Genomic DNA, 25,662 nt, shown 5'->3' with positions numbered 1-25,662 from the left:
TATTTCAAGGTCGGTAAAATTATGCCGATGCTCATGCAGAAGGTGATATATGCTTACAACCCGTCGATGAAGCCGTAAAAACGTTCAGTTTTTTAAAGGTTTAATTTATTTTCCTCATCTTTCAATTAAAAAAAACAGTCCGAAAAAACGTTTGAACAAGAGAAAAATAAAGTTCTCGCTTGCACGAACGCACGCATGGGGAAGGGATCGATTAGAACACACAGTCAGGGTTGCTTAGTAATCGTGAGCATAGACGGCCGGGGCAGCGTACACCGACGGGTAGCTGCTGACGTAGGACGTCTTCAGGGGAGCGGCATAGGCGACGGGAGCAGCCTCGTACGAGATGGCAGCCGGGGCAGCAGCATACGTGTAGGTCTTGGCAACTGGAGCAGCATAAGCGTAGGTCTTCTCCACCGGAGCAGCATAAGCGTAAGTCTTGGCAACTGGGGCAGCAGCGTAGACGGTCTGGACCGGGGCAGCATACACAGCCGGAGCAGCCTGGACGTAGGTCGTCTTCTCGACCGGCGTCGACACGACGGTCTTCTTCACGGCCGGGGCGAACACGGGCTCAGCGACCTGCTTGTTGTGATACTGGGTGAAGCTCTGGTGCGAGTAGCCAGTCGGGACGGACTTCTCGATCGTGCCAACGTGCGCCACGGTCGGCTCCTCCACGATGCTCTTCTGGTACGAGATCTCCTTCTGGGCGACGATGGCGGGCGCAGCAGCAACCACGGTCGAGTAGGCGAGCGGGCTCGAGTGCACCAGGTGGGCACCGGGAGCGGCAGCGGCAACGGCGAGAACAACGGACAACACCACCAATCGGAACATTTTGAATAGAATTGTGGGACTGTTTTTCTGTTCTGTCACAACGAGATGGGACACACGAAAGGTCTGTGTTGTTTGCCGAGTTGAGGTTGCTTGAACGATTGAACGCTGACTGTGCTTTTCGGACTGCCGGGTCCAATCTTATATAGTTGACCACGAAAAATACGACATCATCCGGTTCGGGCGTGCGCGCGAGCACACACTCGCTCGTCGTCACCGTCTCAGGAGGCTCAAGATCGCACCGGCACCGCTCACTTTCTGCCCCTCTCTTCGGCGCATTGCCACTCGCGGATCTTGCCATCTTGCTCCACCCCCAGCTCGCTCCACATACTGCGGCACATGGTGTGGCACGAAGGGGTTTTGCGGTATCGGCGAGATGTTTGCTACGGTTTCACACACTCTTTTTTTATTTTCCTTTCGCACTCGCGCGACTATCTACGTGCCGGTCCTCCACAGAGTGCTGCGACCTTCCTTTTTGGCGTCCTTAAAGCACTGGGAGTTCAACATACACAGTTGCACTTTTTGGGTTTGGTGCAGTTTGGTTTCGAGCGACAAGTCATGAAGGAAAAATGGTGAACCCGGCATGGGATGTCCTTGATTTTCGTGAAGGGAGTCACCGTAGCGCGCAGATGCAGGAAATTGAAATCTCTTTGTTTGTCGGGGCATCGGGGAGCGAATATGTCTGTCTGCGCAAAGGGCTTGCGTTTAGGTGAAAGAGGGTGGGTGTACTATTCCCCGTTCCCGAATGATTGGGTTTCGTGGTTTTGTGCTTATTTGCTTATTGCCAGAGCGGAGAGAAGGTGATTAACTTTTTGAATCTTATAATAGCATTCCCTCGCCTTTATTCATATTTCCATTAGCCTGCAAAGGGAAAAGCGTAATAATGCTGGAATTGGAACTCAGACTCCATTTAGAATAGTAGCTCAAACTGGTCTTAACTGGGTACAACAAATCACTCATAACTGTGCACCTTTGGGTGCAGGTTGAGGGACGTTTCATGCTTAAAATGTCATGAGTTATATAGCAAAATTGCTGGCATGTCCCTTTCCTCATGAGTGTGCCATTCGGTATTTTGTAATTCCCTACAATTGAGAACTTCATTTTCTCATTTTTACGAAGTTTATTGTGTTTTCTGGAAGGTTTTCTTCAAGGTTTCAACAAATTGATTTAGTAGACATCTTCATCATACGCGATTTTCAACCACCCGATCATACCGGTGTTTGTGCAGGAAATGTCAAAAAATCAAACGTTATTTATTACAACAGTGACCCTAGAACAGAATTTACAGCATGTTTTCAGCTCCAGATGTTTACAGGCTACAAAACATGGCGAGGGGTTTTAAAATTAATTTATAACCATACACGTCCAACCATCAATTAAGCACAGGGGTTGTAGTTGCTGTTCTACGATGGATAAAACGATTGGAGTTCCCAACCCGCCCCAAACGGGACAGCAGATAATCCGTACAGCAGGGAACAGACAACCGCTGATACAAATTTTGTGCCGTGTCGGCCATATTCCTACGGGGCAACAGGCGAGTGACATTTACGATGAGATAATTCCCCGGGCAGGCAGGCACCAAACGCCGGACACCAGAAGACGTTGACATTTGTTGTTGTGTATTCTTATGGGTTTCGGGAACGATGCCGGCCCACGACCCAGGTTGTACGTATTCTTGGCCTTTCGGGCGTGTGTGTGTGTGTGTGCGCGCGCTCGGAACACACTACTTACACGCTTATCGTGTCGAGCCCCTGGAAAAGGAAGCTTGCTGACGGGCGAAACCGACACACACAGAAGAATACATTTTCAAAGCCAGCATCCACCAGCATCCGGGAGTAACGCTGAGGGAGTCGTGTATCGCTGCGGATTCCCTCCAGGGCATTGGCGATCGACTCTCGGCTCTGCGGCAGATATAATGTACGCGCATGTCCTTCTTGGGCGTGTGCGTTCTGTGCGTTTGATGATTTGAAGCTCTTCTCCTCCTCTAAATCCCGAAAGAACCGATCTTGGCGTTGTTTCTGCCTACTACACGCAAACGAAACAAACGCAATCTTTAATGACGATTACTTTACTCTGAAGCGTGTTTTTTTTTGTCGTCCACCAACCTGAAAGGTGGAGTCCGGTAGAGTAATAAACACCCCGCTTGATACGGAAACGAGTCGGCACCGAAAAGCTCTGGCGAAGGTGATTGTGTGTGCGTAGCGTTTCGTAGGGTGGATAGAACCAGCATACAAGGTAGCTGACGGAATGGCAATGCCCCACGGTCCACCGAAGGAGATCCTCGGAGTAACGAAAAAAAAGCGGCAAATCGAAACCGAAACAAGAGCGCCGCCTGCCGAAGCGCGAGATCCGAATCCGAGCGAGGCGCCGATTCGCGTCGTAATTGTCGATCGCGTCTTATAAAAGCCGTTGCCGGCGGTTGGGAACGGTACAGTCAACCGCGAAGCTCATTCCAGTGATCAACACAGACCTCTCACCCTTTTGCAAAAACAATCCGTTTTTAAAAACAATCAATCAAAATGTTCCGATTGGTAAATATCGATCTCGTGTGTGGGGTGATCTTGGTGGGGATGGATGTGCTTTGCTCTCAACCAGGGGTTCTAGAGCGCATTACGCCACCCAATTTGTGAGGTGTGAAATATGGTGTGTAATTGTTTGTTGTTTGCTTTGTTTTCCCTGGTTAAGGTGGTGTTGTCCGCTCTTCTTGCCGTTGCCGCTGCCGCTCCCGGTGCCCACCACCTGGTGCACTCGGCCCCGCTCGCCTACTCGACCGTGGTAGCTGCCGCGCCCGCCCTCGTCGCCCAGAAGGAGATCTCGTACCAGAAGAGCATCGTGGAGGAACCGGCCGTGGCGCACGTTGGTACCGTGGTCAAGACCGTCCCGACCGGAGTGACGCACACTAGCTCAGCCGTCGTGCACGACACCAAGGTGCGCGAGGATGTGTACGCTCCGGCCGTAAAGAAGACCGTCGTGTCGACGCCGGTCGAGAAGACGACCTACGTCCAGGCTGCTGCCCCGGTTGTTCACGCCGCTCCGGCTGTGTATACGCTGCTGCCCCAGTTGCCAAGACCTACGCTTACGCTGCTCCGGTGGAGAAGACCTACGCTTATGCCGCTCCGGTGGAGAAGACCTACACTTATGCCGCTGCCCCGGCTGCCATCTCGTACGAGGCTGCTCCCGTTGCGTACGCCGCTCCCCTGAAGACGGCCTACGTCAGCAGCTACCCGTCGGTGTACGCTGCCCCGGCCGTCTATGCTAACCAGTGGCACTAAATGGTTCCCTCCCCCCACCCCGCCTGACTGTCCATACCTTTTTCCCGGAACCCTGGAGCCGTTGCGGTGACGGGTTGCTTCTCTTTTGTTCGCCTTTGATTGTTACGGTGAAAGATGAGAGAAGTGGCCACGAGTGAGAAGAATAAACGATTGAGATTCGAATGTTTTAAATCTTTGCGTATATTTGAGTGATCTTTCTCTTTGTTTCTGGGAGATTCGCCAATGGGGAAGGATGACTTGCGGAGAAGAATTGAAAGGGGGAAGTATGCGAATGGTTCTTGCGAAAAATTAGCCTTTGTTGAAACATCGGTAGCATTGCTTTTGAGTCATTAAAATTCTTCAAAAGATTTGAAAGATTTATGAAGCGTGAGACCTGTCTTTGAGAGTTTCCTGTCATATAAATAACACATTGTGTTAAACTTCGATCCGCTTGGCTACTCACTTACCAAGCGTTTTGGAAAGAAATATTCATCTTTTATGCTCTGCTTGACATCACACGCTCAATTGAGTTATAATTCTTTCATAACTTATGACCAAAGGTCCGAGAAGAAAACACAGAAATAAGTATTTTTGTTTAATTTCGTTAGATCTATTTAAAACCAGAGCAACATTAGATCAATTTAAGTAAAAAAACATGTAAAACAGAACACCAACAACCAGTACATTAGTAAGCTTTTTAGTCATATTGTTGAGCATTGTTCATAAGCCTCCAGTACTGCATCGACCCTTTTTACTGGTATTTGATGACCAGTGGCGTCTTGTAGTGGCCCACGAACGAACCATACTGTGGCACTGGAGCCGGCTGGGAATAGATAAAGCTTCCCGCGGGATAGAACACACGACGGATCGGTGTGGCGGTTGTATGAACAGCCACCACAGGCTCATGACGCACATGCCCACTGTGGGACACACCCTGAAGTCCGTGAATGAGGGCCGAAGACTGGTAGGATACAGCGTTCGGCGTGTAGTGATGACCATCTGACCTAACCATCGCACCACCGGGTGTCCACTGAGCAAGCAGATTATTCGTCAGCCGCTGAGAAGTTTGCAGCTGATCGCGAAGCCACTGGTGCAGGTCGAGTGGGGCAGGGATCGTGGCTGCAGGAGCATGGGTCACCTGCTCTACCGGAAGATAGGCGGGAGCAGAGGTTTGATGTGCAGATGGAGACGATGGTGGTGGTGGCGGTGGGGTTGTGGTTACTGGGACGTAATCCGTCACCGGCTGGAAGGTGGTAGCGGGAATCCGGTTTCGGTTGGTTGTCAAACGGGTGACGAGCCCTGCTCCCGGCAGCTGATCCCCCGTCAAGGTCGTCTGTGGAACGAACGTCACCTCCTGCACACGGTTCATCTGACGCTCGAGCCACTGGGCAAAGTCTTCGCCGGCCGGTTTGAACTGTTCGCCGAGCACGTCCGGGCGGGGTGTCGCCGTGTCGCCTTCCTCCTCCTCAAACCAGGACTTTCCATCGGACGGAGGGAAACTATCAAAGGGGCTGGCGGTGGTGGAGGTCGTGGTGGTCAGGAAGCTTGGTGGAGCAGGTGTCGTCGAGGTGGATGTCGTTCGGAAAACGGACGCAGGCGTTGTCGTTCTCGGAGTGCTTGCTGGGGTTGTTGTAGTGCCGCTTGGAGAAGCTTCTCCTTCCCAGGCCTTTGGTTGCCGTCCGGAGATCCAGAGTTTAAAGTCATCCTCGGAGAGATCGAAGATAGCTTGGGGAGACACAGTACTGGCTTCGCTGGACGCGTCCTGTCCCGAAGCGCTCGCCGCGAAGGCCACCAGGGCAAGCTAGAACGTGGGCAGGAAAGAATAGAACGAATCAACCACTTAGCAAACTAGAACAAACCTTGAAACCTGTTCTTGGTGTTCTTGGTGAAACCAGAAACATACCACTTGCACGAATCGCGCCATTACACCCAAAACAGGCTAAAGCTGATGTTCCGATTACACGACACAGCGGCTATTCCCTGCAGAACTGCAACGCGTTCCCTGCGATCGCGAGTGTTTTATAGCGTTTCCGAAATAAAGCAACAGGTCTTGCCCGTTCCGGCGGTCGATCTTCACTGATGAGATTCTGTGTTGCAACTGGAGTCGATCCCGCTCCTGTCAGCCGAGAAGATCCGCAGTTTCTGTGGTAGGAAGAAAAGAACAAAAAATGGTTCACTGACTCTAACAGCGCTCATGGTCTACCGGCCCCGGAGTCTGAAAGTGGACGCCATACGCGTGATCTTCCTCATCCGTGTGCAAGGGGGACGGTTTCCGTTGTCCTTGGTGCGGGCATCTCCAGGCATCACCCGGGGCGCGTGAAAGTAGTTCTGCCGCGCGGAGGATGGCATTTACGCCGAGGAAGCGCTCTGTTGGATCGTTTCCTCTCATGCAGTTTGCTACCTTTTTTTTGACAGCAACGCTACAGTTTAAGGAACAAGAGCAAACCCGACCTACATTACCCTGCTTTTAGCGGAGGGGTTACTTACCGGTTTGCTTTGCTACGAATAGTTGTACCGCTTAAAGTTCATGGTTTTATGGCGCGGTATCGCAATACGACATTTCGCGCGTACCCTTGTCAACTGGAACCTGGGATTCCCTACACTCCGTGCGTGGGGGGAGGGAGTGAGAGGTCACGGGGCTGGACACAGTACCAAAACTAATTAGCGAACCGAAGGGGAATGAGTGCCAAAACGCTATAACTTCGTTGCACCGTTACACAGCCTTCAGAATCGGTGGGTACTTCTGGGAAGATCACTTCAAAACAATCCAAAGGCTACACTCACAAAACTAGCTAGTCCGTCCGGTAGGGCAGCTGTCGCAGAAGTGAAACCAATTCGTTCCAAAAGCATCCTGCAATAGCTGTGCAAACGGGGCAAACTGGAAACCGGGAACCAGTGGAGGATTAACAGAGCACAACCAGCAGAGCTGGACATAAATCTGGTTTTGATGGCCGCAGCTGGTTGACATTTTGTTGAAGTGTTGTTGAAAAAAATGATCGGTGCAACGGAGGTGCTACGAACAGCCGATGAAGAATGAGCTAAAATTATAATATTGATTAGATGCGTAAGCCGCCTTTGGCTCGGGGGCGCGCGTTCTTTGGACGGGAAAAAGCGATAAATAGGTACGGTGCGGTTGCAAGTTCTGAATGAAAGAAACCTGCTTCTGATGGAGTGTGTAGAATGCTAGCTCTACTGCACCAGTTCGTACTCCAGTTCTGTCAAACGAGGGTGTAGCTACTACCCAGTAGTTGCAGCAAGTGGTAGAAATGTATGAAGCAGTTCTTGCTGCAATGAGGAAACAAAGAAACATGCAAATTGATCGTACACTATTGAGCATTAGAGTGTGCTTTCTTGCTGGAAACACCTGCTATTATTTTAGGCTTAAACAGCTCGGCATTTTGGTCTTTAGAAGGCTACAAACTGTTTAGGATTAAGATAGAAGCCGTGATAGAGAGGGAGCAAAGATTGATTTTGGTGAATTTATTATTTGTAGTCCTCAGAAACGAATGACAAACTTACTTCAACATCAATTGAGCAACCGTTTCCAACGAGACAAACAGGTTTTATGACGTCAAACGCTTTCATTACACAGTTTTGATTTACTGGTTGCATACTTTTAGGAGCGTTACAACCTTAACCATCGAAACAATTAGGTTTGATAAGTCCAGGCAAGCCATCTTAATAATTGTGTAGTGAAGATTGCATACTTTTAGGGGCATACATGCCAAACACTTCTTCATTAGTAAGAGCTTAATATTTTTGTAATTTCTTTCCTTTGCTTCTCGTCTCTGAATAACAGGCACACAGTAAAGATTACATTTTGTAGGACATTTGTTTTATTTCACTGCAGGCATCCGGTGGGAATAGTTGGCCGTTTTCCAATCTTTCACCAACAATCACAATGAACAATGGAAATCGTACCCTTCCTTGCCGTGAAACACTGTAAGAAATGTCCTTTGCCGCTTCCTCTCCTTTATGGCCCCTTTTCGATTCTTCGAATCTCACTGGTATGCACACTTGCTACCCTCTCCTTAGCCTTGCTCGAAATGCTTTAGCAAAATCCTTCTGCCCTCTCGTGACTTCAGTTCCTTCAGGTTCCGTGAGCCTTATAGATGATGGTACGCGTACGCATCGTGATAGGCCAACGCGGGTTCAGCATAGGCGTAAGCCGCCGGGGCAGCAAAGTAGGTCGTCTTGGCGATCGGCGTCGACACCAGCGTCTGCTTCACGGCCGGCGCATAGATCGGCTCGGTGATCTTGGCCGAGTTGTGCACGACGGTCGAGCTCTGGTGCGACACGGCCGTCGGGATCGTCTTGACCAGGCTGCCGACGTGCGCCACGGTCGGTTCCTCGATGATGCTCTTCTGGTAGTAGATCTCCGGCTTGGCAATGAGGGTGGCCGGTGCGTACGCCAGCGGTGCCGAGTACGTGAGGGCACCGGGACGGGCGGCAACGACGGCCAGGACAGCGGACAGCACCACCTTGGGGGAGAGAGAAAGAGAGAGAGAAAAAGCAGTTTAATAATCTTTGAGCTTGACTAAACGTTGCTTTGCAAACTTACCAACTTCAGCATTTTGTATGTGGAGTTAAGTAGATTGTTGTGGGTTTTTAAAAATGAGAAGAAGGTCTGCGCTGTTGGTTGGCTAGATTCTGACTATGCTTTTCCCGGTGTCGGATGGTAGCTTTTATAGCAAGCCCGACCAGCCTGGCATTCTGAGACTGTGCACCAGGAAAAGCATGAACGCCATCGGCACCACCACCACCACCACCGAGAGATATGGAGGGAAAATAGCGCATAACTTCTATACGACAACAAGTGACGAGCCCTCGGTAGAGAACCGGCTTACCGGTTAGTCACCGTGGACAAGTTTCCCGGTAGGATGCAATTGCAAGCCGTCACATATGTGTGTGTGTTACTTTTTTCATTGTATACCACCGTCCAGCTCGATCCGATGACCATCTTTCGTGGTGGGAAGCAAGCGAGCAAACTCTCCACCGGTGGCGTATTAGTCGCTCGAGCAGCAGCAGGCGGGCGTAGGCTGCAGCGGGAAGGCTTGCCAATCTCGTACCGATCTACATGTTGGCGCGTACATTATCCGCAATCGTGCACATTATACGTTAACGGTCGGTATGTTAACGATACATAGAACTCATTTACATCGGGCCAGCTCGCGCCACGGCAGTAGACGCGCGTCGTATTCGGTCACCACCGTTGGCCGTTCTCGCTTGTCAGGCTCAGGCCAGGAAGCGTCAAACAGTTGGGGATCGAGTTTTTGGAGGCTCTGAGCTGCAAAACACTGCAAACCCCTACCCCCAATACAGTCATAGAGCAAAACACCCACTCGCCATCGTTTTGGTGGTGCATATTGCAAATAAAGCTCTCAAAGCTCTCCCTCCCTCAGCTCACGCTCGCGCACAATGCGCCAGAGGTGGGCTGGCGGCTTTCGTCACCCGGGGTCGTTTTGAACCGGTCGGTCACGACAATCCCGACAATCGGGCAAGCACAACGCAGAGCAGACGGGGAAGGCTTTTTATTTTTAGTGTCAATTTTTCCTTTTTATAATTATGCTACCGGGTGGTAAAGCGTGGCCAGTTGCGAATTGCACATGCACAGCTGCAATGCGCAGGTTTCGGTGGTCTAAAGTTTGCAAGAATAGCATTGAATATGTTTATCTAGTTTCACAATGCGCTCGGTTTCGCTCGAATTGCGACAAGGAGTTGTTGTATCGTTGAGGAGTTAGAGAAGGGAGCCTTTTGTATGCTCGATTCGTTTAAACCGTGACTGGTGAGGCTTTGTGTGTGTGTGTGAGAGAGAGAGAGAGAGAGAGAGCGAAGAAGGAAGAAGACCAACAAGCACAGCAAGATCCTTTTGCTTTCATTTTGCTCTGCCCGCGGAAGCCACAGTTTTATGCGTTTGCGATAAAAAGTGAAGTTTGCGGTTGATCGGACAATCAACTAGAGTTGATGTTGCTATGCTCTTGTTCTGGAGTCGATTGCTTTGTTTTTTTTTGTATATTGTGGTATGTGGTAAAAAACGAACTATAATGATTCTCATGTTCCAGAACATAAATCCAGTTTAACCGGATCCTGCCAGAGGCTCGCACTGACCAAACCTGTCGCTCAGAACAAAGAACAAAGAAATAGCTTTAGATGCTCTTGGATGCCTCACTTTGAGTTGAGTAGAATGTATGTATCATTTTCATAGGAGTGTTTTTCAATTTAATGAACCTTTCTAGATTGCTTGCTTATTGTGGGATGATAATGAAATCGTACAGAAAGGTCAATTTACATAATCGTATTGATACTGAAAATACCACTGTGTGCCATCAAACGATCATTATGAACTTGATCTTTGCGTGCTGCATTCGTTCCTACCAGGAAATTACATTAACGCTAGATCAAATCGTCACCTCAAACAACCATTCAGCCCCCCCCGGCTGCTCAGGAACTCGCAGCATCCGGCACAGGATAAAGCTGACGGTGAAGCTGCTAAATGTATTCGTCGCGTGCTCGCGACTATCTTATCTGTATGAAATGTTGCAGCCTTCACTCTCGGGCCGGGCGCAAGCCACAACAAACAACATTAAACTACACCTTCCGTTCTTTTTTCTTATCTTACACTACGCTCTCTAACACACTTCCTAACACCAGCCACCAGCCCAAAGAATGAAGTTGTGAATGAAGCGGATTAAATCCGCGGTGGCGCACGCGATTGCACAAATGAATGAAACAGAACGAGCGCCGGCCCGCTGAAGGTCACTCGATCGGGGTGTGTTGTGTGTTTCAAATTTGATTTTGAGCTTTTTGTTACGAGCGATTTTGGACACTTGTTGTGGTTGTGTGTAAACACATTAGTCACGCTACTGCATCTCAATTTAGGCCCGGAGCTAAGGTACCCTGAGTGTGCCCCTGAGCAGAAGGGCAGCCCGTTGACGTGACGCGCCGCTGTCACTGATTTACAGGTCATTTTCTCTACCTGAAAGGGTCAGACAACAAGAAAAGTAAAAAAACCACACTCCTACAAGCAACATGGTGTCCGATATGGTGTCCATTGTCCATTTGGCCAGACAGTCAGACACGGCCAGAGTTGCGGCGTAACGGCACCGTGACAGATGTCACGTTCGGGCCCCATTTCATCGCAAGCGACAGAGAGAATCCAAAATTACCTAATGCAAGGAGCACTTGCGACAACTTGTGCCAAGTGAAGCTGGCCTTCATTGCCCAACCGGGTGAAGATAGATGATCATGATCGATGGTGGAGGAGGAGGTACTCCTAAATCACTCTCGCCGGATCACCCTGTTTGTTCTGCGCAAAGTCTGCAGCGGTCTGCACTTGCGTCTTGGGTGAGCGGGCGTTATGTGTGACAAAAGGCTGCTGGATGATGCCAGTTTTCGGTGCACAAGTGATACAAAAAGGGGTGGTAGAGCGATGCACTTAATAATTTTGCACTTGTTTCGTGGTAAGACGGCTTTCAAGTTCCCTTCGTGATGTGATGCTGGGGACATCGGGTACAGGACAGGTGACAAGGTGTGCAAACAATTGCGGACCATCAATTAAAGCCGGCGGTGTGCCATATATGTGATATGCGCTGCGCTATGTGCGGTGGAGGTTTATGCTTTCATGGGTGATTTATTTCTGTTAGCGTTTATGAAAGCAGTCCTTCTGGGGAGCTCGCATTTCAAATTGAATTGCTGGCTGCTTACTGCAGTAAATACATTATTTATTTCGAAGTAGCGAGAAATTTCTAAAAAGCGTTAAAAAAAACAAAGCAAACCTATTCTTGGGGACAAATCATGCGTTAAACTTCCTTGGGCAGCTAAGCTTTGTTGTGTGCTGCGATCATCGAACCGACCAAATCTACCCGGATGTGAAATTGTTCGATCTACCGCCATGATCGCTCAGAATGTTAAATCTACACAAAAAAACACAAAATCAAAGTCTAAGTTGTTGTCTTATTTTTGTTAAGCACATCAAAGCCTTCAAACCGTACGCAGCAAAATATAACGATCGACAACCCCCGATCCGATCGTCCGGGGGGACTTCCGGTTGACATTTTCGAAATCGCTACAACAGAAACCGTTGCTTTTAGACGTTACGGAACGGCAACGAAACGGACAACCGAATGAACCGAAAGAGCGGATCTATTGGAGCGGCAAAATCCAACAAGAAGTAGTAAGAACTGGTAAAGTTTGAAGCAGTAAATATAAACACCTCAATCACGGGGTACCGTATTTGCAGTCGTTCAACTGCATAAAGTTGCGAGTTAGAATTGCCATTTGACGACGGCCATAATTAATGTGTCCATCGATCGCGCGACTTGAAAGAGGGTTTGAGCGATTAAGAGTTAATTTATATTGCCCGATCGGGAGGCCCCACGATCGGACTAGATCGGACGGTTGCGGACCTCAATACCTCACGCACCGAAGCGTGGCTGCTGTTTGCCGGCCTGTCGCTTCCTACGTGCGCGCACCGCACTCATTATGGCAGCGACCGGCAGCAAAACTGGTACCTGGTGTGTGCTTTTTTGCATTATTTGCTTCTCGCGGAAGGATTGCAAAAGAATCGCACACACGGTGTAAGCTATGTGTCCGCTTTTGTGTGATCCATCGATCGGATAGGGGTGTTTTTTGTCTTCATTGCCCTAGCTGGTTCACTTTGACTGAGAACCCACTTGAGGTAGGAGTTACAAGAGATTTAGCATTACCAGAGCAATTACAAGATCACCACCCGCCGGCCTGCACGGTTGGCAGGATGCGATACGGATTATGAAGTCATACGCTGGCACTGGTTCGCAACTGCCACTGTAGCTGCAGGAGCGAAAATAAACGGTTTCACTCGGCTTTAAAATGAAAAACCACGGCCGGTGTTTTGCGCCGAGGCCGAGCACGTCGTCAAAGACGTCCTCGTTGGATGACAGCGAAATTACATTCCACCGGCACTGGCACCGTCCATCGTCGCGTATAAATCATAATCAATTTCGGACCCTGTGCAGGGCTTCAAAGTGTTATTATTAGCTCCCAGCCCACTTCCCTCCGTTCGTCCTTCGTGTGTACATCTTAGATCTGGTGCGCGGTTAGCCTGACCTATTGGCACTTTCCGGAGTTAATGTTTCTTCTTGGATTTTATGCCGCAGCGTGTGCAGAAACCAAATGGTAGCGAGCGTGGTAGCCGGAGGTTTTGCGAGCACCATTTTCGCACCATAAACAAAGCGAATCCACCCACCAACTGGTACATGCCCGTGGATGCATGTAGTAAGGTCGCGCAAAAACATGCAGAAGGCTCACCAGATGCAAGATCCGCGTTGCATAACGTGGGCCCGTTTTCTGGACCCGCATACATGGCCGAGAAGCGGGCTGTGCCAGGGCTCAAGCCTCGTTCTGATCGCGCCAATCGTTCGAATTAGGCAACTGTTTTAGAAAGGATCAGTTTTATTGTTTACACCTACACCTTTTGGGGTGGGTTTCGGTAAGCCCTTGCGCTGTAGAAAGCGCTCGATTATGAGATAAATGGAAAAATATTTACTTTTCGTTTGTGCGCCCTCGAGGGCTTCACGAGGTCTTATTGTGAGGCGAGTGGGGTTCAGTGTTTTATTGCTTACTTTTCATCTGTTTGGTGTAATGTTTTTCCAATTAATAGTGGTTCCCCCTTTGCGGGGGAGGAATGTGTGATGTAATGGTCAATTATCAAAATACACTAGCCAGTGCAATCAAGCGTGCACCCATGTATCGTGTACAAGTGAAGATTTGGGTTTAGTAACCAGAGGGAGAAAGAGAGAGTCACTGATGAAGGGTATAAATCGCCCAACATGACACGGCTAGGGCGAATAGTGATCGTAGAATTGTAAGTACAAGTGTGGTCTTTAAGAATCGGTGTCTTTTGTTGGCGCCGGTATCATACGGGCGGGCATGAAATATGTCACGCCAAGCGTCGTATTATGCTGCCATGTGAGCTATCCTTTCGAATGTTGGTTCAATTACACGACGGTGTGTTTTAATTTTAAGACGCAATGGTCGCGCGAGTACGATCGATCGTATTACACCATCAATTTGATGGAATGTCTGTTGTATGGTGGTATGATCATGGGAAGGGTTTTTAACAGTTTGATATAAATTTCATCTACAAATACATAATGTTTAAATTTATGAATCTTAATGAAAAGTTCATGAAACGTTTGCTTTAAAAAATAGACAAAAATTTTCGATTTTTATGAGTTTATCTTTACCCATAATAATGAAACTTTAATTGAACTTTCAGTAATAGTAAGTTGACAAAACTTCACACCTCTATCAGTCGATCTCTAAGCGTAATGGCCAACAACGTGAAGCAACTTCGTTAACCCGCGTGCGCGATCAAAGAACGGCATTTCCTACCCTTTAAAATTAACTCCTTAAGGCATTTTGTAAACGTCATATAAACCTGTTCCGGCATCTACAACATCTTGGCACTATTAGACTACGATCAGAGCATCTAAAGAAAGCCCAGTTCCAAATGGCCGAGGACCCTGAGCGACTGGAGGCTCCCAAAGGAAGCTGAAATGAAAAGCTGAAACAAGTGGCTACATTGCTGCGTTCGCTTAGCCGGAAGGGCGATGCAACTGTCCAAATTGTGAAATAATACCTGAGAATCATGAACAAACATGTGAGGAAGCATAAATCGGGTCCTCTGGCTTCACAGTGGAAAGCAATGACGATAAAAATTTAAGTGATCATTTCAGGCGAATTTCGGTCCTACGTTCTCCAGCTGTGTCCCATCGATTTTGTATGGACCAGCATGATCCAAAAGCTTTACTCCAACAGTTTTGTAGAAAAAACTGAGGAGAAGGTAGATCTTAAAACATGCCTGCACGCATGTTTCACCCGCCATAGTGAACATTCCGGTTAACAGATGACGGCTCGCAAGGTCGTAGATTTATTTTTTCAAGTAAGCTAAATAATTCCCTTCCAAAGGATGTTCATGGAAAGAAAACACCTCTCTTAGTTTGTTTTTGTACAGTCAACCGAAAGTCATTTTTTTAAAGCAAAGGTTATTAGCCTTCTTCTACTTGGCGTAACGTCCTATGCGGACATAGCGGCCTATACAGCCTTTGGAGACTTTCATCAAGAGTATCACGAAGCCACATAATCAGTCCTTGCTACGGGGGGACGGTCCATTCTAGACATGAACATGTTGTTTAGTTTTGTGAGTTGACGACTGTACCACGGGACCGCCACTTTACATGTACTAACTCTTTATATCGAATCGTAACATTCCTTTCCTCCTATTAATCACACGCCTGTATACGCCCATACTTAGTTACTACGGCAACGTATAAATGGATCATAAAATTAAGATGTTTATACTCAATCAAAAGGGTGGGATTAAATTGCAACCACCGATCGGCGTCGGTTCCAGTGCGTCGATTTCCTTATCGTAACATGTCATTTTCATCTAGACGGCGTCGCCCTCTAGAATGACGCCAACGAACCCGCCAAACGAGACCCGAAGCCCAAGACTACGAACTTCGCCAGCAATCAGTGGTCCGCTCGGAGATAGAGAAACCGCCCTATCATGGTCACATTGAAGCGAGGAGAAGGGGTGATCTATTTTTCTTATCCTACAATGTCAGACCGTGTCCTCACGCTGTGCTTTCTTGTTTGTTTCCTTAAGACCTACCCACCAGACGATTTGGGTTTGGTCGTGGAAATCAACGCACTAATCATCACCATTAGGTAAAAAACGGAAAATCTTACGCCCCTCAAACTGACGCCTATTGAACGGCGTGCGGAGTTGGGCCAGGGGGCAATTAACGTCATGGCGCACACGCCATATACTCGCACACTCCGAACGTCATCATCACAGTGGAGCTCATAAAATACGCCTCAACGAAACGGAAAGTCACGAGAAGTGGACGCGCAATCGAAAGCAATTCCGCGCAGCGAAGCAATGAACTGGGGAGGGCAGGGCAGACCGCAAGCAAGAGCGCAAGAGGGGCTGTGGACTGGACGACAGTTCGTACACCAGGGTCAAGTTCAATACTGTCGCTGCATGCTTGTGTGTGCGCAAGCGAGCGCGCAAGGGCTTTGTTGCGGTGACTGAAAGGGGAAGCGATCCGCGCTGATTGAATTATGCACGTGTGTCGGACCGGATTGTATCACACACAGAGCCAGCCAAAGTGAACCAGTTTTTCATATGGCATCGCTCCCTTCCATCGTGTAGTGCGAGTGTAATGCACTACGGCGATGCAGCTCCATCTGGTGTGGAATGCGATTTAAGTGCTATTGCAACGGAAAACGCACTAAAGAGCAGATAGGGCAAAGCGGAGCAAAATGGTACTGTTAAGGATTATGCTTTGTATCACGTTGGGTAAACCACTTTACTGTGATATTTTGACGGCAATCGATGCTTTAACGTACTATTCAAGAGACAAAAATAGTTGCAGAAGTATTAGCAACGAATATAAATGTATTAAATGAAATTTTAGCATAAAAAGTCTAGAAAATTGTATTGCATTATTTATGTAAAACAGATATATTGCAGCGATCTATGCTTACACCATAGCCTCATCATGTTACTCCTGTCAAAAACATGTCGACCATTTTGCTGCTAGCGAAACATTTCAAAAACTTGAACTTAAAATTTTTAAGATTAAATTAAACTGGCAATTGTTTTACGTAAATCATATATGATGAACATGTGCCTGGAAACTCATCCTTTATGTATCTAATTAGTAGTTAAATTCTTACCAAAGCTTATTTTCGAGACGGTAAAAATAACATTTTTTGACCAATTATTTCATTCATTAACTGTTTTTTTAGAAATCTTATGCAATTAAATGTTGATGATGTGCATCTAGCATAATATTTTGATGTTTTTCACTCATCATTTTAAACGTCTTAATTTGCCAATAATGCATGCTACCATTTTGCCCCGCTTTCCCTTACTTTGAAAAAAAAACCGCCTAAATGTATGCAATGGAGGAAGCATTCGTGATTTTACACTAGTTGTACTGAAGCGGCTACTTTGTGGTAGGCAGTGCATGGGATCAGCAAACCCTAGGGAAAACTGTGCTGGTAGTTTAAATGGTGTGGAGAATTGAAATAAAATTTTAGTAAATCGAGAAATTTTTAAATTAATTGTATTTTACTTAGAGCAAGCTGAAAGGCTTTTTTGTTTATTTTTGATTTGATTACATTTGTACAACTAAACTCACAACAGCAAAGGGTAGCAATGAATTGGTTCATGTCGCTTATTACTAATTTATTCAAACACGTGCTTATTTGTCATCACCTGGGGCGCATTTACAGCGACTAGTTTTCGTTTTTTTGGGCCACCGCTTACAACCTCACACCTTTTTTATGTTGAACAGGAGATTTGAAAAGGGTTCAATCACTGCACAATGGCTTGACAGATAGCTTTGTTTGACCATTCCTACAACCAATGTAACCACGTGTCCATCGTCCATCGTGGTAATCTGTTAAATGGTGGACAAGCGAGTTAAACTTATGACAGTTGAATTTAGATCGAGCTGGGAAAATGGAAGACTGGATGGAGCAAACGAAACAGTAACTCGTTCCATTTCCAGACGGCTTGTGAAACCGTTTTATCATTCCCACATCATGACGAGCAGCGTAAGCAATTGGGTCTAAAACGAGTCCGATCAAAATTTATGTGTGTTGGAACTGCAGTTCAAAAAACGATGGCAACGATAGCATTGGTTCTTTCAGTGTCATTTGTAGGCGGTGAATAGAGGCCATTAAAATCCATCCATTCAAACGCCGGGTGTTCTCGAGCTGTGATATTTAAATTGCGAACCAATGGGAAACGACGCTCAGTTCTGCTACCGGAAAGTAGCAACGGAAATCCATTAGCCCACCAGTTGCTGATGATATTTTCCCGCCATAACGCCGTTAGATCGTGCTGACGGTACCAACTGCTACAGGTTGATTATGTTATTTTATTATAACGCTGTTTTTGCAACGTCATTCGCTCATTCAGCCGAGCTGTTTGATTGCATTCCGTTGAAGCGAAGGACAACAAAATCAGCACATTGCAATGTTGTTGGTGCTGATGTCCGGTTACCGAATGGAAGGGAGCGTTCTAGGTGGTAAGGGGAATAATTATGGGCCGACCCGTAGGGATTGATTTCATAATTGCTTGTATAATAAACGAATTAGGTACACCTGTAGATAGAATAATTGTAAATTGAATCATTTAAACTGTGATTGAAAAATTAGCACACCACACAATCAGTTTAGCACAACACACATTGTACTGCAGCACAAGTCTGCCGCAGAGCCAACAATTCACGCACAATAGATGTAGCCGAAGCTGTCATTAAGGCTATCGCTGGCTCATTATTCATGTACCAAAACGCACACTCCTTCTTAATCAACACCGGCAGCAAAGACAATTGTAGATAGGTGCTGATAGCATGGGCGGATTCCCGTCTTAAGCTATGCAAATGACTGTGTTAAGAAGCGATTAATCAACAAATAGTTTTGGGGGTTTTTGTACCGTCTCTTCCTTCTTCGCGTTGCGGTGTGGTATTGTTGTTGGACAGCATGGGGTTTCGCTCTCATGCGAAGACTTTCACACGCCTAACAAACAAGCCGTGCCGCGGGTGATACTGATCGCTTATGATCACCTTTCGCAATGCGGTAGCATAAGTGCATAGCCGGCCCTTTGCCGTGCGGTTGTGTGGCGTTTCTTTTATTGGTTTCGTACAAGCACAACACAATGTCAGCCGCGGCTGAAGTCTCCTAAAGTCTCCCACCTTCAAAATCGGACACCTTTTCAAGGCCGCAGCGTCACGTCGCTCGCTGTAAGACATTGTTTTTTGCTGGAAAAGGTTTTTTGTTGTGTTTAGTTGCAAGAGAGGGAGAGACGTCGAAAGAGAGAGAAAGAGGAAGGGAAGGCCGTTATGAAGTTGCCACTGTTGATAGAGTCATTCCAGTGGCACACATATGCTCCACAATCGGTGCATAGTGGATGCAAGCGTCGCGCTTTCCTGCATCTGTTTCGAGCTGGTCGATCGGGAAAGGGAACAACGGTACGGAATACTCTGCAGTGATTCTGTCTGTGTGTCTTTGAATGGTGTATTGGCTGAATATTTATACCTCGTCTCGTCTCGGTCTTTGGCACTTTGTCCCCAAGCAAAGACGAGAGACAGGCAACGGGTGGCGCAAGCTGCCGCGTGCCACTATTCACGGCACGTCGACAAGTAGTGCATTTTTAATCGACACAAGGCGGGCGAATTAGTTTGCACCGAGGATCTTCCTCGCATGGCACGAGGCCAAGCTGCACCGTGGATTTGGCACGATGAATCAATCGAACCGGTCAAAGGAAAACGAATAAAGCTTGCAGCAAACTTTCGTTTTCGTTTGTCGCGTAACGATTTGCCGGGGCATCGTGATCGTGATTCCTTCCGAGACTGAGACGCCCCTGCAACGGAGAGCGATGATAGGGGAGAGGTTTATTTATGTCACTTTTTTGTTTGCGAAACACTTCGGAAAAGTTACGAGTTCGATTTTTCGTTTCTTCTCCCGGTTTTTTCTTCTTTCTTTTGGCGGAGAGCGGGAGAAGTGCATTTCCGACCGTGCGGCGGCCACCAGCGTGACACTTGCGCACTTGAATGTGGGACGCGTAATGCGTAAGGTGATTGCGTATTGAGATTCAAATCAGCGTACTTCGATGGGTCGCATTTTTGCTCGAAATGGAGCATTGAACGGTTACTCATTCAATGAAAACGAAACGGATTCCAGTTGCCGGGGCTGTTATTTCTCATACATAAATCTTGCCATAGCTGGACGTGGATTTATACGAATCAAAATTAGATCTCCAGCTTGGCGACTACTAAGCACAGCAAAAGAAAACCATTCTCAGATGCAGGAAAACATATAAAACCCGATCAATTCCACACACTCAGCTCGATAACGGATCGAAACGGGAGTGGTACATTTATGGTCATGCCCGGCCATGGCTGGGTGGTTTATGAAAATTGAATCAACACGTGAGCGGTCGCACGAAATGCTTTTGCGATTGAATCGAAGTGATTTGCTCAAATTAATGGCCGTGTACAATGTTGCACAGGAGCGTAGGTCCCAAATGTGTGCCCCTTGTTTGCGGAATTGAAAAAAAGCCTACCTTTTTGAGTAAACTGGACTGGATCAGGCGGTAGGCGATTCAACTAATGAGCGAATTAAAGATAGTGAGCTTCATAGGCGAGCTGGTCGTTTATTAGATTCAATTCAATAACGGAAAACGATGTCAATGAACGAGCGTTTTGTAAGCGCTATAAACGACGGGAGGACAAGTTTCTGTGGGGAGCATACCAACCTAGACCTAAAATTGGTATCTAAAAATGGTGTTGAGTGGTGGGTCATCCAATAAACGGTTTGTTCATCATTGGCGTGTTGGATTGAGATGAGCAATTTGGTCACACCAGGAAGCTCTTTTTATAGTCGTGTTGTATATTATTGTGTAAGCATGTAGATGTGTCTTATTAGTTGGAATGTTGAAAGTCTGTCTTCAACAATCTTCGGAGTTAATGATGCTACCACTCTTCAAGATCATCTTAATAAGTTTTCATCCTGGTGTTCGTTGAACGGGCTACAACTCTGTATTGATAAATGCAGCGTTATCACTTTTTGTTGCTCTTGTAACAGGATTGCAATCGTCTAAACGTCTAGAGAAAGATCTTGGCGTATGGATAGATTAATCGTTAAAGAACATTAGAAAGACTGGGCAAACTATCGCGAAAGTGTCTCGTTTATCCTATAATTTTGATGATCCGATCGTTTTTAGAGCACGCTTGCATATGGGTTCCAGTTGCCAGCATACACATGGAGAGTATAGAGAAAACGCAAAACGATTCCCTCGTAATGCACACAAAAAGGCATTTACAAGGCATTTAGAGGCAGGACAGGTCATCAAATTCATCAGTTCCAGATAGTAATACACGTTGTCAGCTGTTGCAATTGAAGAAGCTGGATTTACGCTCTATTCTGTCGAAGACAATTTTCATTGTTAATATTCTGTAAAATATGACGTTCCGTCTTGTCTACCCTGCCTTGTATGTTCCAACTCAACGTCCTTGCTATGGGCAGAATGATCCGATGATGGAGAGTGATCAGCAATTTCAGTGAAGCTTCTCACCTGTTCGATTTTAACCTTTTCTCCGTTTAGTCTTGTAGATGTCTTCGTACCCTTATTCAAGAATGATCCTTGAGTTCATTATCCTTATTGGAATATTATTCTTTAGATGTAATTTCCGGTAATCTGATTAAATGATGGATTTTGCATTAAATTAGAATAGGATTGAACAATTGAATAATACAAACAAACAACACTATTCAGTTGCATGGCTCTGTTTCCATAATCTAATAAAAACGTGTTAGTAAAACATAATCCTATTTTCTACTGCATTGCTTAAAACATCGCAACATTCTTGGACGCACATCTTTGGCTTCGATTTGCTTCGGTTTTGCTGAACCCACACACTCACAAATCCCCGCAGTATGCTTGCATTCCAGCGCTGCATGACGGTGCAGAATCGGTGAATCACTCGCAGTGCGTTTGGCACATAATCACTCCATCAGGCGCGGAGCGCCGGAGGAGTAGATGATGATCGGTCGATCAGGGTATCGCATGTCAGATCGTTCGAGTACCATACCATGAGTTGAGCATCTAACAGCACCGCTTTCCTTGGCCTCTCCCTCGCATCAAAACCGTGCTACCGTAACCCCACAAATGGTGCGCTGTGACCCACTGGGCAGAATCCGAAGAAGTTGTCAAACGTGTGCGGCGCGATGGATGGATTAGGAAATATTGTCCAACCAACCGATCCAACCCATCGAACAGCCAGTGGGGCTGGTGGACAGGAGGATCAATTAAATTAGTGCCACAGGTAGCACACAAACAGAGGTTCGCAACTGCCTCGAGGAGATCCGTCCGATGCACCACATGTATGTAGGACCCTGCCCCTTGCCGCCCCCCCCCACGATAATTAGAGAGCCGTGTGCCACCCGTGATTGCAAACGTAAAAGGGCTGGGTCCGGTTTCGAAGAAGGCAAAGCCCATCGGCCTCCAACGCCTTTCGCAGGGGTTTCAATGCTAGTTCTTAGAACGGTATAATTTTTTGTTGCCTCTCTTGTCATGATGATGGTGGGAAAAGAGATCGGTCATAGCACTCCCTCCACGCAAGCTCACCCCCGCTTGCTGTGGTGCACCGGTGTCGCGCTGTCGCCTCTGTCGATTGCATAATGTGTTGTGTTCTTAAAATGTGTTGCCTGCCCTTGCTTGGTAGACCTTCTCCCGCCGACCCGTGCTCGTGCCGGAAAAGGGCGGTTTAGATTTGCCGCTTGGCAGTTTGCAAGCAGGATGACATTTGCGGGCTGCCGCCCGCCAAAAAGGTTACGAGAACACGAGCAGAACTCGTGGCGGGGTGAGAAGTGGTGCGCAATGTGGCGCAATGGGGGTGTGTAGCATAAAAGGTGCTCTTTGATTTGCTGTGGGTGTTGATTGGAGAGCAAAAATGAGTTATTGTAAAGAAACATAAACAAGTGTTTGTTTGTATTTTTTATAGGTAGAGTTTTATTCCGTAATAAATACAGTGAATTTACATCGTATGTACACAGTGGTTCGACTCAGTTTGTTTCTGGTTTGATGGGGTGGGGGGAGTTCTGGTGTGTTTTTGTTTGTTTGTACATTGCCGGGAGGTGAGGATGAAATGTGGCAACATAGTGTGCTCAAATTTTTCCAGCTATTGATAGGTGTTTTGCTTGCGTCGTCTTTCGCCGGAACGGAATGGATTATGCATTAAACCCTAATGGCAAGAGGAGAGAACAGAGAGGCACAGCACCGATCGGGCAACACCGACCACCCGGCTCCATCCTCAATCGCTGCTGGATCAGGACCATCGGGATGGTTGGTGCGCTAAATGGTGGGACTCCATCTCATCCGTTCCCGGAGTCACACACTGCCCGTCCCGCTTTAGTGGTAGTATCCGTGAGCGTAGGCCGGGGCGGCGTAAGCATGGGCGGCGTAGGCCGGAGCGGCGTAGGCGTGGGCGGCGTAGGCCGGGGCGGCGTAGGCAACCGGGGCGTGGGACACGACGGCCGGGGCGGCGTAGGCAACCGGGGCCTTCACGGAGACCTGTGAGTGTGAAACGATGCGAAAAGGATGCGATTAGAACCGATTTTAAAACGAAAGACTCAAACCGAATCCGAAGCAAGCGACGAACCCGATGGATGTGTATTCGTCCTATTTGTGCGGGATCGATCCTTACCTTGTAGGTGTTGGCGTAGCTGGTGGCAACCGGGGCAACAGCCTTAACGATCGGGGCAGCATGGTAGGCCGGGGCGGCGTAGGCAACCGGGGCAGCGACAGTCTTGACGACCGGGGCACCATAAGCGTACGGGGCGTGGTAGGCGGCGGCCAGCGGAGCGTGGGCGTAAGCCGGGGCAGAGTAGGCCAGCGGCGATCCGAGGTATCCGGCGGAGACGGCGGCGAAGAACAGAGGCAGAACCACCTAATGGATTCGGAATTGGAAAAATCACGATGGGATTAGCACGAGGATGCACGCACTGGAGTCACTTTGGGCAGGACACTTTTTGGGGAAGGCGAAGGACACTTACGAGCTTGAACATTTTGAGTTTGGGTTGGGTTGGTTTTGTGAACGAAAAAGTTCGAAGAAGGCTAAGAAGCTTTGTTACACTTTGAGGTGCTGGAACTGGAATGCTTTTCTGGCTGGCCGGTCTGACTATTTATAGTGCCGCTCGGGCCTGTTCAGCCTTTCGGGCTACAGAATCCGAAGGCACCACTGTCTTGTTAGCCGCTCGAGTCGCTCAAGAATTGATATCTCGCACAGTTGTCGTCGTGTCCCGCTCGTGCGCATTGGTTCTCATCGATCCGCCTATTGCCGATCTGTTTACGCACGCGCGAGTAGTAAGTGCATTAGTACACCACAACGCCACAAGCGATCGCGTGTGCCAACAAATATACACACACACACACACACACATAAACACGTATGGTTACAGTTGCTTTTCGATTGTTGTGTTTACACACGGGTACCTCTTCCAACCGACTCTCCCTCCCCGCCAATTGCGGCCGATCCTCGACTCGCGTGGCTTGAAGGGATTGTCTCTTAGATGGAGCTGTGGCATAGGCATGTCTGCGACACAGTGGCGGAGGGGGTATTTTGATAGTGACCCGACCCGAAGCCTCAGCTTCTGCTGCCTAGACCGAGTCGAAGAGGAAAGCAAAAAGCAAAAAAAAAAGCGGTTACTCCTTCTTCGCGAGAAGCTAACGATATCATCGGGGTGGTGTACGCCGGGGCACGATGCAAAAAGCCGACCGTAAAGGTAGCGCGCCGGTCGACAGAGAGCGATCCCCTCCTCCTGCCGACTGGGGATTGCTCACACGATCACATACACCGACCGGCGCGCTGCAGATTGCCATTGATTTAACCTCTCAGTGTCGCACGGCTAGTGGCATGGAATGGGTTTGGGCTTTGGGAGTTTGCAGATCGATCGATCGAGTCGGCTGGGCTCGTCTTGTTCTCGACCGTCGAGTCGATTCACGCGTGCGACTGATCACTTGCAATCATCATCATGTGTTTTAACGTGTCTTTTTATTTAGGGAAAATGTGTCATAAAAAGAACATTTGTAAGCGTTACTAGATATTGATTAATAAAACGTGCATAAAAGGAAGCACTTTCAGTGAGCACGCAGACGTCGCAGAAACGGTTGAAAAAAGTGCAACAGGACCTGCTGCTTGAGGTTCACACACGAATCTTTACCTCATAGCTCGAGCTCGTAATGGCTTTGAGGAAGTCGTGATGCAGTTGACATTTTTCTCACCCGATTCCCACGGTAATACGACGAATCGGCGGGTGCACTCAAGGCTGGGCAGGGCAAATGACTCACTCGAGCGGTGGTGTCGATGTTGCTGGCTGTCAGGCTTCCGCGGGACATTAGCGCTACCATTAGATTGCAATAAAGTCTTCCACATTGCTCTCATTATATCACTTGCACACCATGCACGATGCAGGAGCAGGTGTATGATGGAGGAATTGCGCTTGATTGCGATTATTTGATTGGTGCTTAGCGAAGGAGAGAACGGGATTGAACAGGGTCTAGTGGACGTATTAGATACATTTCATTGAAGGGATACGAATAATTTGTAGCTAGAGGCTAGTTGTGGGGTATTTTTTTTAATATATTGCAGAATTAACAGGATTGACGAATAGAAAGCTTGATATTTGAATCTTATTTCCTCTTCAGTTAGCCTTACGAGCCATCATTTTGTGCAACAGAAAGGAGCGATAGGAATTCTTAGCGAGAAACCGTTTAAAATAAATTTATAACACTTGAGCACATGAGACACTCTCTAGGGCGCTTGCAAACCCAAACGCGCGCTGATTGATCGCCACGAGATGCATCCGAAGAATGCCGACGGACTTGTGCGTGCGTGTGTGTGCGAGTGCGTGTGCAATCGGCCAGAGGCGCCAGTGCTAAACGGTTATCTATTGCGACATCACGCATCAGTCCCCAGACCAGTAACGGATGTCTTTAAACGGATGCTTCGCTCACCCTGAGAAGAGA

At 47.8% G+C, this 25,662-nt stretch overlaps 3 protein-coding genes and 1 pseudogene across 3 annotated transcripts; 1 reads left to right on the top strand and 3 right to left on the bottom strand.

The window, feature by feature from the left end:
* Nucleotides 1–83: 83 nt before the first annotated feature.
* Nucleotides 84–8,773, bottom strand: LOC120894826 (mucin-5AC-like). Its single transcript, XM_040297675.1, has 4 exons — nucleotides 8,638–8,773; nucleotides 8,186–8,557; nucleotides 4,990–5,877; nucleotides 84–951 (listed from the first exon to the last, which is right to left on the bottom strand). Exons 1-4 carry the CDS (start codon nucleotides 8,647–8,649, stop codon nucleotides 235–237), a joined length of 1,989 nt encoding a protein of 662 aa, XP_040153609.1. The 5' UTR covers nucleotides 8,650–8,773; the 3' UTR covers nucleotides 84–234.
* On the top strand, nucleotides 3,222–4,268 carry LOC120895121 (annotated as a pseudogene).
* Nucleotides 4,659–6,920, bottom strand: LOC120895120 (mucin-5AC-like). Its single transcript, XM_040298157.1, has 3 exons — nucleotides 6,564–6,920; nucleotides 5,980–6,218; nucleotides 4,659–5,877 (listed from the first exon to the last, which is right to left on the bottom strand). The coding sequence occupies exons 2-3, from the start codon at nucleotides 5,998–6,000 to the stop codon at nucleotides 4,828–4,830; spliced, it is 1,071 nt and encodes a 356-aa protein (XP_040154091.1). The 5' UTR covers nucleotides 6,001–6,218; nucleotides 6,564–6,920; the 3' UTR covers nucleotides 4,659–4,827.
* A 13,844-nt stretch (nucleotides 8,774–22,617) lies between the features above and the next one.
* LOC120897253 (cuticle protein 10.6-like) lies at nucleotides 22,618–23,824 on the bottom strand. The gene is made up of 3 exons (XM_040301978.1): nucleotides 23,691–23,824; nucleotides 23,342–23,584; nucleotides 22,618–23,208 (listed from the first exon to the last, which is right to left on the bottom strand). The coding sequence occupies exons 1-3, from the start codon at nucleotides 23,700–23,702 to the stop codon at nucleotides 23,047–23,049; spliced, it is 417 nt and encodes a 138-aa protein (XP_040157912.1). The 5' UTR covers nucleotides 23,703–23,824; the 3' UTR covers nucleotides 22,618–23,046.
* Between the last annotated feature and the right edge of the window lie 1,838 nt (nucleotides 23,825–25,662).

The sequence above is a fragment of the Anopheles arabiensis genome, chromosome 2 (assembly GCF_016920715.1).
Source record: "Anopheles arabiensis isolate DONGOLA chromosome 2, AaraD3, whole genome shotgun sequence".
In the NCBI taxonomy this organism is placed as follows: Eukaryota; Metazoa; Arthropoda; class Insecta; order Diptera; family Culicidae; genus Anopheles; species Anopheles arabiensis.
The sequence above is the reverse complement of the archived record's forward strand: the minus strand, read 5'-3'. Positions and strand labels throughout refer to the sequence as shown.

What these genes read in the sequence shown, in the direction of transcription:
- LOC120895120 (XM_040298157.1), bottom strand. Translation starts at nt 6,000, where the DNA reads ATGGCGCGATTCGTGCAAGTG. An exon ending in TGGCGCGATTCGTGCAAGTG is followed by an intron (nt 5,878 to 5,979) that starts GTATGTTTCTGG and finishes CCCACGTTCTAG; the next exon opens with CTTGCCCTGGTGGCCTTCGC.
- LOC120894826 (XM_040297675.1), bottom strand. An exon ending in CGTACGCGTACCATCATCTA is followed by an intron (nt 5,878 to 8,185) that starts TAAGGCTCACGG and finishes CCCACGTTCTAG; the next exon opens with CTTGCCCTGGTGGCCTTCGC. An exon ending in GTGTGTCCCACAGTGGGCAT is followed by an intron (nt 952 to 4,989) that starts GTGCGTCATGAG and finishes TGGACCCGGCAG; the next exon opens with TCCGAAAAGCACAGTCAGCG.
- LOC120897253 (XM_040301978.1), bottom strand. An exon ending in GCTACGCCAACACCTACAAG is followed by an intron (nt 23,209 to 23,341) that starts GTAAGGATCGAT and finishes TCACACTCACAG; the next exon opens with GTCTCCGTGAAGGCCCCGGT.